The sequence below is a fragment of the Amblyomma mixtum genome, chromosome 3 (genome assembly GCF_055824585.1).
Source record: "Amblyomma mixtum isolate Tamu chromosome 3, ASM5582458v1, whole genome shotgun sequence".
NCBI lineage: Eukaryota > Metazoa > Arthropoda > Arachnida > Ixodida > Ixodidae > Amblyomma > Amblyomma mixtum.
The window spans coordinates 195,547,467-195,559,856 of NC_143014.1; the positions used below are offsets into that span (position 1 = coordinate 195,547,467).

General features: G+C 43.4%; 1 protein-coding gene across 6 annotated transcripts in view; it reads left to right on the forward strand.

Annotated features, from left to right (window-relative positions):
- LOC149353183 (uncharacterized) overlaps window positions 1-12,390 on the forward strand; it is a 77,450-nt gene that overhangs the window by 61,597 nt on the left and 3,463 nt on the right. For all 6 annotated transcript variants that reach the window (XM_089582378.1, XM_089582379.1, XM_089582380.1 and 3 more), the window contains one exon: window positions 2,199-2,437. In XM_089582378.1, the coding sequence (XP_089438504.1) occupies window positions 2,199-2,437 (239 nt within the window). The remainder of the gene's footprint in view (window positions 1-2,198; window positions 2,438-12,390) is intronic.

The window sequence follows — 12,390 nt, forward strand, 5'->3', positions numbered from 1 at the left end:
TGTTTTAGTAATGTTGTCTCGGTTGAACGGTGCTTTGTAGATCTAAACTGCAAGGGTGTTAATATGTGGTGGTTTGCCTGAAAATGGTTTAGTTCTTTCGTGCATCAGTTTTTCTGTTCCGTTAGAAAAGATTGGTAAGATCGATATTGGCCTGTAATTGGACATATTGTTTTTATCACCTCGTTTAAAAGTAAGACACTTTCGCCATTTGTAAGCGGCACGGAAAATGCCCTGTCGAAAGGATCAAGTTCACAGCATGTGCGAACAAAGGCACTAAAATATCAATGGCATGCTTAATTGGATGGATCTGCAAGACAACTTCAACGCACCTACTGGGTTTCCCAGACGAGAACACTTCTTTGACTTCAGGCACAGCCACCGGAAACGAAAGTGCGCTTTCTTGTGTTCTGTTCAAATAACTTAGGTATGCAGTTGGGGCCATGCTTACTGAGGCAAAATAATTATTAAAGGCTTCAGCGAGCTTGCGACCGGTAATGACTTGATAGTCAACTTGACTGCACAGTCATCATGACATGAATTGCAGTTTAGAACAGAATTCAGTCACCTCCAGATAAGGTCAGATCGCAGCTCAGATATCCAAGTTTGAGTGTGTTATATTTCGGTTCACCACGTTGTTAGAGTCAAACCCAGTTATAACGAACATAAAATTTTGGTGAGGCTTAAAAGAAAAAACAAAAATAATCTTGCCTCAGCCTGCGCCACTAAGTATAGCAGGCTCAGTTATAACGAACAGCAAAAGTTACTGAATTTGTTTGATATACACAGGGGCTGGACTGTTATACAGGGGGTTGTAATGTTTTGGAAAAAAAATAAATAAAACAGTAAATGTACGCTGAATTGAATTTTCTAAATTCGGTTTTTTTAACCGAGAACAGTCAGTATTCTTTTGACTTACACACTACGACTTGCTGGCTATCGATAGGAGTTGCTCTAAGAAACTAGCAGTTTACAAAAGGCAGGGGCACGGGGAGCCGGTAGTACCATTGGATCAAGTAGTGCAGTTGTGCATGTTCAGGTAGTAGTAATAAAAACATCTTTATTGGCAAAAAATAGTTGTGGTCACTGCCATCATACACTCCACCAGCCACTGCTGGCCAGTGGCCGTCGGATCGGTCAGCTGTTCCTCCCAAGAGGCACTGGTGGGATGAGGAATGTATGAGAGATCAGGAATGGCCTGGCATTACCTGACCATATGATTTAATCCGTTCGTTTGTGCATGACCGCCTAAGTTGCTTCTGCACCATAAAACCCTGTGTCTAGTTAAAAGTAGAACCTCATTGGTATGGTTCTTTATAAAATTTCCTTATAAAACACGACTAAGTGCCACGAGTTCAGAATAAATAATGTAAATATGGAGGCATCAGGATACGTGAGAAATTGGATTCATGCTACATCTACTTGTGCAACCCTGCAGTCATTATATGGCAAGGAATGCTAAGATCCATTTTATACCCTGCATTGCCACCTAGATTTTTGGGACATGTGAAACATTCAAGGGGGGAAGCTGGTTTTAGGAAAAAAATTTTTTTTGATAGTCACAATAATGCAATCTTCAAGAAACATGTATTTTTGTGGGCTGATTCCAATTATATAATTTAATTTTATGTAAAACAACTCCTTGTGCATTCATATAATATGTGTAATTTTTTACCAAGAGCTTTCAATAAATTTCGCTGCAGGAAACTTGCTAGGACGCATGCCATTGGCTTGTCTTGACATCAAACTATGCAATAAGGACAAAATTATTATCCCGCCTATCATAGAAGTTGAGTTATAGGGTTTTGAATTTGCCACTTCACAAACGGGAAGAAACTGATAATTTCAAAACCCTATAACAGGCAGGATGATAATTTTACCCCTATTGCATAGCTTGATGTCAAGAGAAACCAATGGCATGCAATCTAACAAATTCTCTGCAGTAGAATTTCTTTTAAACTCTCGGCAAAAGTTACCTAACATATTACATAAGTGCACAAGGACTTGTTGTACATAAAATTAAATTACATATTTGGAATTGGCATGCAAAAATTCATGTTCCCTGAAGATTTCATGGTTTTGATTTCATTAACAAAAATTTATTTCTAAGACCCTCTTCCCCCCTTACAAATGCTTACAAGGATTGTGCTCTCTGTCTGTCCTTACACACAACCTCACGCATGTTGTCCATTTCTGTGCAGCGGCGTTTCCGGGTCCTCTATTTGGACTATGGCAATCGAACCACAGTGAGCGCCTCCTTTCTGCGACCACTGCCACACAGCGTTTCAAACCTTCCTGCCTGTGCCCATCGCATGGCACTTGCTCTTCTTGCTCCCAAGAATGGCCCTAAGTGGGATTCAGTTGCTACAGGGCTTCTTGTCCAGGAGACTGGCTTCCAGGCTACGCTTTTTGCTGAAAAAAAGGGCATACGGCGTTGTGAGTAAGTGGCATTTGCACCTGTTGGCATGTTTGTCTGCATGCTTACCTCACACAAAGCTGCCCGAGACTCATTGTTTTGCATCTTTCTGTTTAACTCTTTCTTTACCGCACCATAGGCAATTGGTCATAATGACAGAAGTTGTGAATGTGCCGCCAAAAATTGATCGGCGCTTCTGGACAAGCCGCGCCATCTAGCTTGCTTCTACAGTTGAATCTTGATATAAAGAAGTTTGGTTTGGTTTTATGGGGTTTAACGTCCCAAAGCGGCTCAGGCAAGAAGTACCGTAAAAACCGGAATATAGGTCGACCCCCCCAACTAACCAATTCTAAAATTGAAAAAAATCTCAACGGCAAAAGTACCGAAAGACACCCTTACCTTGAAACAAATGCGACTCAACCAGCTGCACAATGGTGACAGTATTTATTTTCATTTAGATGCTGCTCATACGTACACCCAGTCAATTCTTTAACTCTATTGCGCGACCATCGACCCGCGTGTTTACTAACAGCGCTGAGCAGCGAAACAAGCGAGATATGCACATCTGTACACATGCGCTTAATCTCGCTTCTTTCGCCGCTCTGTGATAAGGTGCTGACAAACACGCGAGGCAATGGTCATGCGATAGAGTTAAAGAATTGGCTAGGTGTACAGTACAGAGAAAGGCACGAAGTGTGCAAGCGTTACTCCGAGTCATCAGAGTCGTCCGAACTCGAGTCAGATGACAATTGCTTCTCGCTGCCCACGTCCCATAGAGCATCATCCTCTGTGTTGTCTAGCACATCGCTTATGCTGCATTTTCTAAAAGACTTGCACACCATATCTACGGGGAGAAATTTCCACGCCGACAACAGCAAGCCACCAACCAAAATATCTATGACAACGGAAACGCAAATTGGCAGTGCCACAACGTCGCCATACCGCACTGCTGCTGATGGCGATGGTGGTGGAGGCTGTTGACTTCAGCCGCCCATTGTTGCAAGACTTCCGTAGTTTTTCCACCAATGACCGGTATACAAGACGGGGGTCGACTTTTTGCCATGGTTTTTTGAAAAAAAGATTTTGAAAAAAGGTTTTTTGAAAAACCTATATTCCGGTTTTTATGGTAGTACTTTTCGGAAGAAACTTCGTCATATTGCGAACTGTGTTGCATCGAGGTTTTTGTCTTCAAGTGGCGCAAATGATGTCGTGCATTCCTGAAACCTTCCTGTTCCGCTTTATTTTACTCGCGTGTGATCGTGAAGATATTTCAAATGATTTTAGAAGAAACACTAAGCAAAATGAACGTCGAGAATAGTCCAGTAAAGCTTTGTTACCTCGAAATCGCATATCTCAAAATATTGGTTTAGTTGAAATTTTCTGCAGAGCCGAGCGGCTCCCTATGGTGCATGCATTTATATTACCCTTTACATCGAAGTATTTTCACAACGAATTGCGGATATCTCAAAATCTTAACCGATAGCTGGAGGTAAATGCCGCCACTGAAAAAATCACGTGCTTCGCGCATTGCGTACTGCCATGAAGCGGGTGCGTTCACTGAATATGAAACCAAGGAGTGCTGTGGAAGTCTGTTAATGACATCAAGTAACCCTGTGGCCCATCGCATGCCCTCACAGGCTGAAGGGAATGGAACGTGCAGGCAGGAGGTCCCCGCAAAATAGCGCAGCTGGTTTGTCTTGTTGTGTGCTCTGAAATATGTACTGCGTGTATGTGCGGCGGACGCAATTTACCTACCATCGACTCTCCACACTTCACATTACCAGGCGTGATGGTGTGGTTTGGTTTAAGCATTTAACCTCCCAAAGCGGCATCGGCTATGAGGGACGCTGTAGTGGAGGGCTGTGGAAATTTCAACCACCTGAAGTCTCTTGGAGGGCTCCGGAACAATTTCAACCACCTGGGGATTTTTAACGCGCACTGACGTCGCGCAGTAGGCACCTTGCATTTTGCCCCCATTGAAACACTACTGCTGCGTCCTCGGGATCGGCACTCGAGCACCCTAACCACTGAGCCACCGCAGCAGGGCAATATGGGCACGAGTTATATCGAGCATTTTTCACTAACGAGAAACCTTTATTGTACAAGCTGTGCACAAGGCAACCCAACCCACTTCATGGTGCGGTCATAAGGTCGGTTATTTTTGCCTGACGTTTGCCCAAGAGGCAGGATGTGGCACTTATAGGTTTGCTACTGGCACCAACGCTTGTTTGTTTTAGCAACTTTCACGTTTTTACAAGTAAAAAGTTTTGAACTTTACAAAGCGGCGGAATTTGCCCAAATTTTCTTCTTGTGTTCACGAAAACTTCGTTGTATTGAAGCTGTGGCGTGAAGCTACTTTGTTAAATCGAGGGAAAAAATGCATGCATTTCAATGGAAGCAAGAAACTGAAATGAAAAAAGTGTTGCATCGCGAACTTTGTTGTATCGAGGGGGCGACGTGAAAAATGAAACTTTGGCATAACATAGTCCGCCAGTCGGCAATTATTGCATCCGTTTTGCCGCACACTTCTGAAAGGCAAAAGGCTATGCGAAGCGCTTTAGTTGATTCCGGTGCAGTCTCTACATTTTTTTTTTTTTAGAGCAGTAGTGGAGAGTTAAACAATGATGTGCATTCATTGGATTTCAGTAGGCATGTGCGAATATTCGGTAATTTCTAATATTCAGTTAAATAGTGAAGCATTCGATATTTTATTTGATCCGAATGTTTGATATTTGAAACCTCAGGTATTCATCTCGGCGAATAATGTTTCTGGAACTCTTGCTGCAGGTGGTTTCGGTTTAGCGGTTACCTCCTCTGGTACGAAACCGTGGCGCATGCGCAACCAAAGCCCAGACTCAGTGCCGTGTGCCTGCGCTCTAGTGTGTATGCTGGAGCCGGTCTCTGCATGCTTCAGGCAACAGACACGAGTGGGCGGAAGCTTGGCTCCCAGACCTGTATCTGCCAGGTCTCTGTGGCAGCGCTACACGCGGTGTGCATGCGCTGTAACCGGCACGGCTGAGTGCATCAATAGACTGATTTCGAATAGCACGATCCGCTTCCAGACGCCGCCAGTGTGCACACACTGATTGGTCCCGATGGGGTGCCTGGGGCCTTGTGACATCTTCAGGACAACCTGCAGATCACGCTTTGCTAAGCCTCTCTAATTGGAGGACGCACAGCTCCCTTGACTTCCACGAAACGAGTCTGAACTGACTGCAGCTGCCGGAGCCGCTCTTCGCCGCATGAAATTCGCTTAACAGGCGCGACAGCATGAGTACAAAGGGGAGCTAGCGCAAGACATGTGGAGATCGTGGAGATGGGTGCTTCTTTCTGATTCCTGACGTGGGGTGGCACTGGGTGCGTGGTACTTATGCCTAGCAGCGACATTGCAACTAGCGTGGAAAGCACAAGGACAGCGACAAAAGGAACCGATGGGACAGCACTAGCGTGCTATCCCATTGGTTCCTTTTGTCGCTGTCCTTGTGCTTTCCACGCTAGTTGCAATGTCGCAGTCACTAACGAATTCACACCAACTAGCCCAACTGTCTTCCATGATCATACTCCTTTCTAGTACATTGGGCCCTGTCCTTCCCAACTTCCTTCTTCGTGACACTAGCATGCTGTCCCGTCGGTTCCTTTTGTCGCTGTCCTTGTACTTTCCACGCTAGTTGCAATGTCGCAGTCACTAACGAATTCACACCAACTAGCCCAACTGTCTTCCATGATCATACACCTTTCTAGTACATTGGGCCCTGTCCTTCCCAACTTCCTTCTTCGTGACACTAGCATGCTGTCCCGTCGGTTCCTTTTGTCGCTGTCCTTGTGCTTTCCACGCTAGTTGCAATGTCGCAGTCACTAACGAATTCACACCAACTAGCCCAACTGTCTTCCATGATTATGCCTAGCAGGTGTCATGGAGTCTCTGCTTAAAAGGAACAGCTGCGAAACGACGCAGTCGCAATTAAAAACAGCAGTCGGAGACCCCACATATAGGTCTTGCACCCCACAGATACGTTCGCACCCCCAATTTCTGATGGCCATTTTTGCAGAATGCCGGCACAGCTTCAATGAGTACGACAAAGCCTCAATGCACTCCTAGTTTTTTTCGTTTAATGCCCTTGTGTGTTAAAAAAATATATGATTTTCAAAATGCCTGTTGTACCATTCAACCTTTTTTTGTGTTGGACTCGAAATATTCGCTTTGAAATCATTCAAATAACATTACTATTAGCTTCGAACCAAAAGAACTACTATTCGCTCGTGCCTAGAGTTCAGTTCCGATAGCGAGACTTCGTCTCAGAGGCCCAGGACATCAGCGCATGCTTGCATATGTTTTGTTTTACCGTTCACGTTGTATTTTATGTAGTCAGGGGTGAAAGTGCTGCACGCCATTCTGTGCCAATATGACCTGCTGCGCCTGAACAGCAATTTACGCGATAATTGCCTATTGCAAGTATACGACACCAAATTTAGCCAAATGTCATCGTTGGCTGTCAACACTGGGCACTTGTTGCAAAAAAGACGCAGCCGTATCCACATCCCCAACAGTTTGGTTATTTTTATTTATTTATTTATTTATTCAAGGTACCTACAGCGCCTTGAGAGGCATTATTGTAGGGGGGGGGGGGGGGGGGTAAGTACAATAACAGTAAAATTCAATACAACAAAATAAAACAAAACCGAAAAAAAAGTTACAGAAAAATGTTAAGAACTTCCAATAAAGACAACAGGATTCTGATTACACCCAAGATGCAGAACCAACACTGAGAACAGCATAATCAGATTATTGCATTGTCAATTGCGGCCTGGAAATTCTCACTCTCAAACACTTCGTTAGGCAGCAGGTTCCAGTCACTTATTGTGTTGGGAAAAAAGGAATATTTAAGTGTATTAATCCGGCAGTTATACCCTCTAATTTTCATGGTATTGTCCCTTCTACTCGAAACGTAGTGAGGCTGCCTTAAATAGGCGCTTTTATTAATTCCTGTTTCAGCAAAGGTCTGGCCACTAGGGACATAGACAAGGTAGAGAGTGGCAGTATTTTGCTGGGTGATGTCAACTCTAAACTGCCCTCAATGCTAGAGCGAATCAAAACAGTTGACTCAGGTCTTCAGTCTGTGAAATCCAACTGAATCTTTGTTGAGGTGATGTTTGTGTGCAAACCCCCCATTATGTGGCTCTATTCATGTTTTTAAGGTTTAGTGGCAAGGTCTTTGTGTTTTGTATGGTAGTAGCTAGAAAATTTAAAATTGTTTCTCAATGAAAGGAAATAGCGCAGTATCTGTCTAGCATCTTGATGGGCACCTGAATCGCGCCATAAGGGTAGGGATAAAGGAGGGAGTGGGAGAAGAAAGGAAGAGAGAGATGCCACAGTGGAGGGCTCCGGAATAATTTCGACCACCTGGGGATCTTTAACGCGCATTAACATCGCACACCACACGGGGGCTTTCTGTGTTTAGCCTCCATAGAAACACGGCCACCGCGGACGTGTTCAAACCTGGGAACTGCGGCTTAGTAGCTGTGTGCCCAACCACTGAGCCACCGCAGCAGGTAGTTCTAGTGCACCTTGCTTCTAGTCACTACATTTACTGCAAGCCAATTACCACCAGATTCTTTTTGCACCTTATGTTTACTCTTATATAGTGCACGTTAAAGAACCTCAGGGGGTCGAAATTATCCGGAGCCCTCCACTACAGCGTCTCTCCTAGCCTGAGTCGTTTTGGGACATTAAACCCCATTAAGGTATGACGCCACCTTTGAAAAATCGTTTTTTTTGTAAAAATGACATTTTTTCTTTTTTTATATTTCGGGAATCCCAGCACATTCGAAAATGTTTTGCAGCACGAATAATGTTCGTATCTTAATTTGTTCAAAAGTTATAGCCAACTTTCGCACAGGTGGTGTACAGTTCTGAAACCGAAACTGATATGGTTCGGTAACAGAAAATGATAACTCAGCGATAATCAGCGACGTATATTGGAAATTTTCCTGTTTTGTTTTAGTCTGATATGTAAAAGATTATTCAAAGGCAATTTGTAAGGCTTCCTTTTTTTAAAACATTGCTTTAAATTTCCACAAGAGGGATGGAAGACGCTACAAGCGTCTCAGTTGTTTACTTTGCGCGCACTTCACGCTATCGCTTTGAATGCTACCGGATTCGTCCTTCAATGATGGTAGCAGAAGTACAGCAGATATTTTGAGGGAAGCAGGCATCGAATCTGGCCACGACACTCTCGTAGCATGTTGCACCAGTGACCATTACCGTGTGACGAAGGCCCAGCGTCAATCAAAGGGCGAGGCAAAACATCTCCGCAAAAAAAGACGGGCAGCTTCAAATGCCAAAAGAGAGCTCGTGTCAGCTAAGGAGGGCTCTAGCTATGAACCTGGAGGATTTTAACTTCCTAGGGCATGATGATCTTGTTTCTACAAGGATTGAAAAACTTTAATCTTGTTTTTCTCAAAACTTTATTTTTCGCAATTTCGTGCTGCGCAAGCAGTGATAACTTCCAAATGCATAAATATTTTTCAATGAAACTTTGCAGGCTCGTTCCTTTGTTACTAGCCTGTGCAATGAACTAGGATAAATGAAATCGAATCGTGAGTTTTGATATAATCATGTTTTATGTCGAGGAATGTAGGCAAAAATGACACATTTTTTTGTTTTCTTCAGCATTTTTGCTATAACTTTTTTCTTAACTATCGGATGGCAAAGATACTAGTTGGTTGCACAGTATGGTTAGTTGGCTAACGCTGCGCCGAAAAGTTTGCAATTCCTGCTCTTCATTCACCAGTTATGAATGTTTGCATAACAGCCACGTTTGGGCAATTTTTTGTGAATAATAAATGCCAGCATGGCTTTTTTCACTCTTTTGTGCTTTTGAATATCATATAAAATGGTGCTTTATAAGGTAAATGTGAAATAAAAATTTAGTGCTCAAAATTAAAAAAAAATTTGAAAAAAGTGGCGTCATACCTTAAACCAAACCAAACCTAAATATGAAATTTTTTTTTTTTGCTCAAAGAAACTTAAGGGGTTCTTGCCAGCAAATGACCGAAAATCCCATATGTGCTGAAATATGAGTACAGTGCTAGCATCTGTCAGCATCAGTCATTCATTCCAGCTACAAGCTTGTCGTTAGCAGGGAATAGTGTGCAGTCTTATGCTGTGAAATTTTGAAATGATTCCTGTGTGTGGTACTGCTTCCATACTCTACAATATTTTAAATATGTACATTATTCATACTTAGCTTCTTTTTGCAAGCACCTTTAATGACTCCTTTTTTTTTGTAATTTTATCTACACCAGGCTGGTCATGTAGTGAACAATCCGAGAACGTACTTAGTGCAGTCATGCTTGTTCAGCTACAGTGGCTTTTTAAAATAAGAACACGTTGATAATATTTATTAACAACATACAGTCGAACCCCGCTAATATGCAGTTCATGGCACCTGCGAAAAATTTTGTTAGTCGAACCTTCATTAGTATCACGAAATCAGACCAGAGCACTAACAGATTGGACGGGATAGTTCATGAGCAACGTTTATTTCCAAAAGTCTTGTCAGCTTTGGTCTTTTACTGTTCCGAAATCAGCTCTGGGCGATTTTTACGGTACTCCGGAAATCTCAAGCAATGGATGGATTCATGTAATAAACGCACCCACGTTATTACAGTGCATTTTTTTCCACACGTGTTATGAAAGTGCCCCTGTTTTCATCCCGCTAGAATGCATACTGAGACCGCTGTCTGGAGGCCGTCGACGAGGCGCATGTGCGCTCGCGTCACGGTGCATTAAATAGGGGTCACATGCAACTCGAAAGAGACGTTTTTGGACTACGGAGTGGAAATGTGGTTGCTCCTACTCTTTGAAGAGGTTTTGTGACACGCCTGTACTAGATCCACCAAAAAGGGGAGAGAGGGGAGGAGCGTTGTCCGATGCTTGCCTGCAGTGCAAAAGCAACAATAAAGTACATCCACACCGGCGGTGTGCTTCCTGCAGTGCTGTGCCTCTCACTGACACACTGGGCGGCAGTAATTGATACGCACGCTCTGTGCTCCGAGCTGCTAGGGCTAAGGGTATCCGCACTGACGCCGTAGCAAAAGCACTTTGGAATTAGATACTGCTTAATTATTATAAAAGGACACACATTGTTACCTTTCACCATTCACACAACTGCTTCAAACTAAAATGAACATAGAGCTGATTTTGCCGCCCCGGTGGCTCAGTGGCTATGGTGCTCGGCTGCTGTCCCGAAAGACGCGGGTTCGATCCCGGCCGCGGCGGCTGAATTTCTTTGGAGGAGAAATTCGAGGCCCGTGTACTGTGCGATGTCAGTGCACGTTAAAGAACCCCAGGTGGTCGAAATTTCCGGAGCCCTTCACTACGGCGTCTCTCATAGCCTTAGTCGCTTTGGGACGTTGAACCCCATAAACCAACCAACCATAGAGCTGATTTTCATCACTTGCTTCGTCGCGAAGCGAGTAAAAGCGGGCCAGTTGAAGCCACCTTGAACCAACGATCTCAGGTTGCAAGCACGGAGTCCAAGCCACCGGCAAAACCGTCGCAAGCAGCTGTGCGCCGGATCTCATTGTCAGGCATGCATGTCAGCGCATTAATTCAGATTCCACAGGAATGTGAACAGTAACATTGAAAATTCAAACTTGCTTAGGCAGCCATTTTTGCTGAAACCATTGAGCTCTAAGCATGTATGGATTCACAAAAAAATATATATATATCACCTGCTTACTCATGAAAACTTCGATGAAGCATGACTTCGACCTGAAAATCGTTCGTTGCAATGGTTAATAAATGCATTTCCTTGAATAGTTTGCTGATGAGGAATCGGAAATACTTCGTTGTGGCAGAAATTTTGTTGTACAGGTATTCATTCCAGTGGGGATGGACTTTATAGTATACCGTTTGTAGGTATTGCAGCATAAAATGTAGGTTGGGGAAAACTCGCTGTACTGTCAACTGTATTGTTGGTTCTAACATGCTCAAACATGTGGTGGGAATGCTTATGATGGGCCGCATATGTTCAGTCTTTTCTAGATGCCACAAGCTAACAAGCCTTAAACTTGGGGATGTTTCTAGCATAAGAAAATTATTTAATTTTGGTAAATTGTGCCTGTTTTCAGCATTTGGATGTCAAAAATGCTGTTTTATTTGGCTGCTTTCGCTGCCTAAAAAGCACTTTTTTTTTTTTACTGCCCAAGGATCTGGTCTCCAGCCAAAGTGTTTCGAGAAAGAAGTGGAACTGCTAGCACCATTGTCATGAGCACAAGTGCTGCCATTAAATTGCAGAGTTATGACCATTTCCTGAGCTTTCCTTGTGTTAGAAACAAGCTTAATAGCTTCAGTCTTTATCACAGCTTACCATGAGGTATAGATGAGAGAAGCTGTTACATGCATTCAGGAAAAAGTGATCTTTCAGAAAACTTGTGGTAATATTTGAGTTTTGAGGAGTTTTTACCACTAATGTAGCTCATCAGTGAACATGAACTGGGTTTGCTAGCCTCATGGATCAACAGTGTTATCTTTAAGTGTTATGTGGCAGGTGAATGCATGTTACTTTTCTGCCAGGAGAACTTTTCTCCTGAGACAAAATCTGTGCCAAGAGATCACATGGCAGTTTCATTTGGGAACATGTTATGGCAAGCCAGCCAGTGAGCTGTGTTCACTCTGTGCAGCACTGCACAACATGTTGTTACAAAGCGACAGCTCACATTCATGGATTGTGATAGTAAAAGACTGCATCTATTAAGTTTGCGTATTTGTTGGCAACTGTTAGATCTGTGGTGCACTGTTAAAAAACTACTACTAATTATGTGGTGGTCACACTGCTACTGGAGGGAAGGGAAAAAGAATTATACTATAGAGCAATAACTGCGCATGGGTGTTAACTCTGCAAAAAGTTGTTCGCATACATGCAAACCCTCGTTACAGCCACTTCTGTGACACAGAGTTACACCATGATATA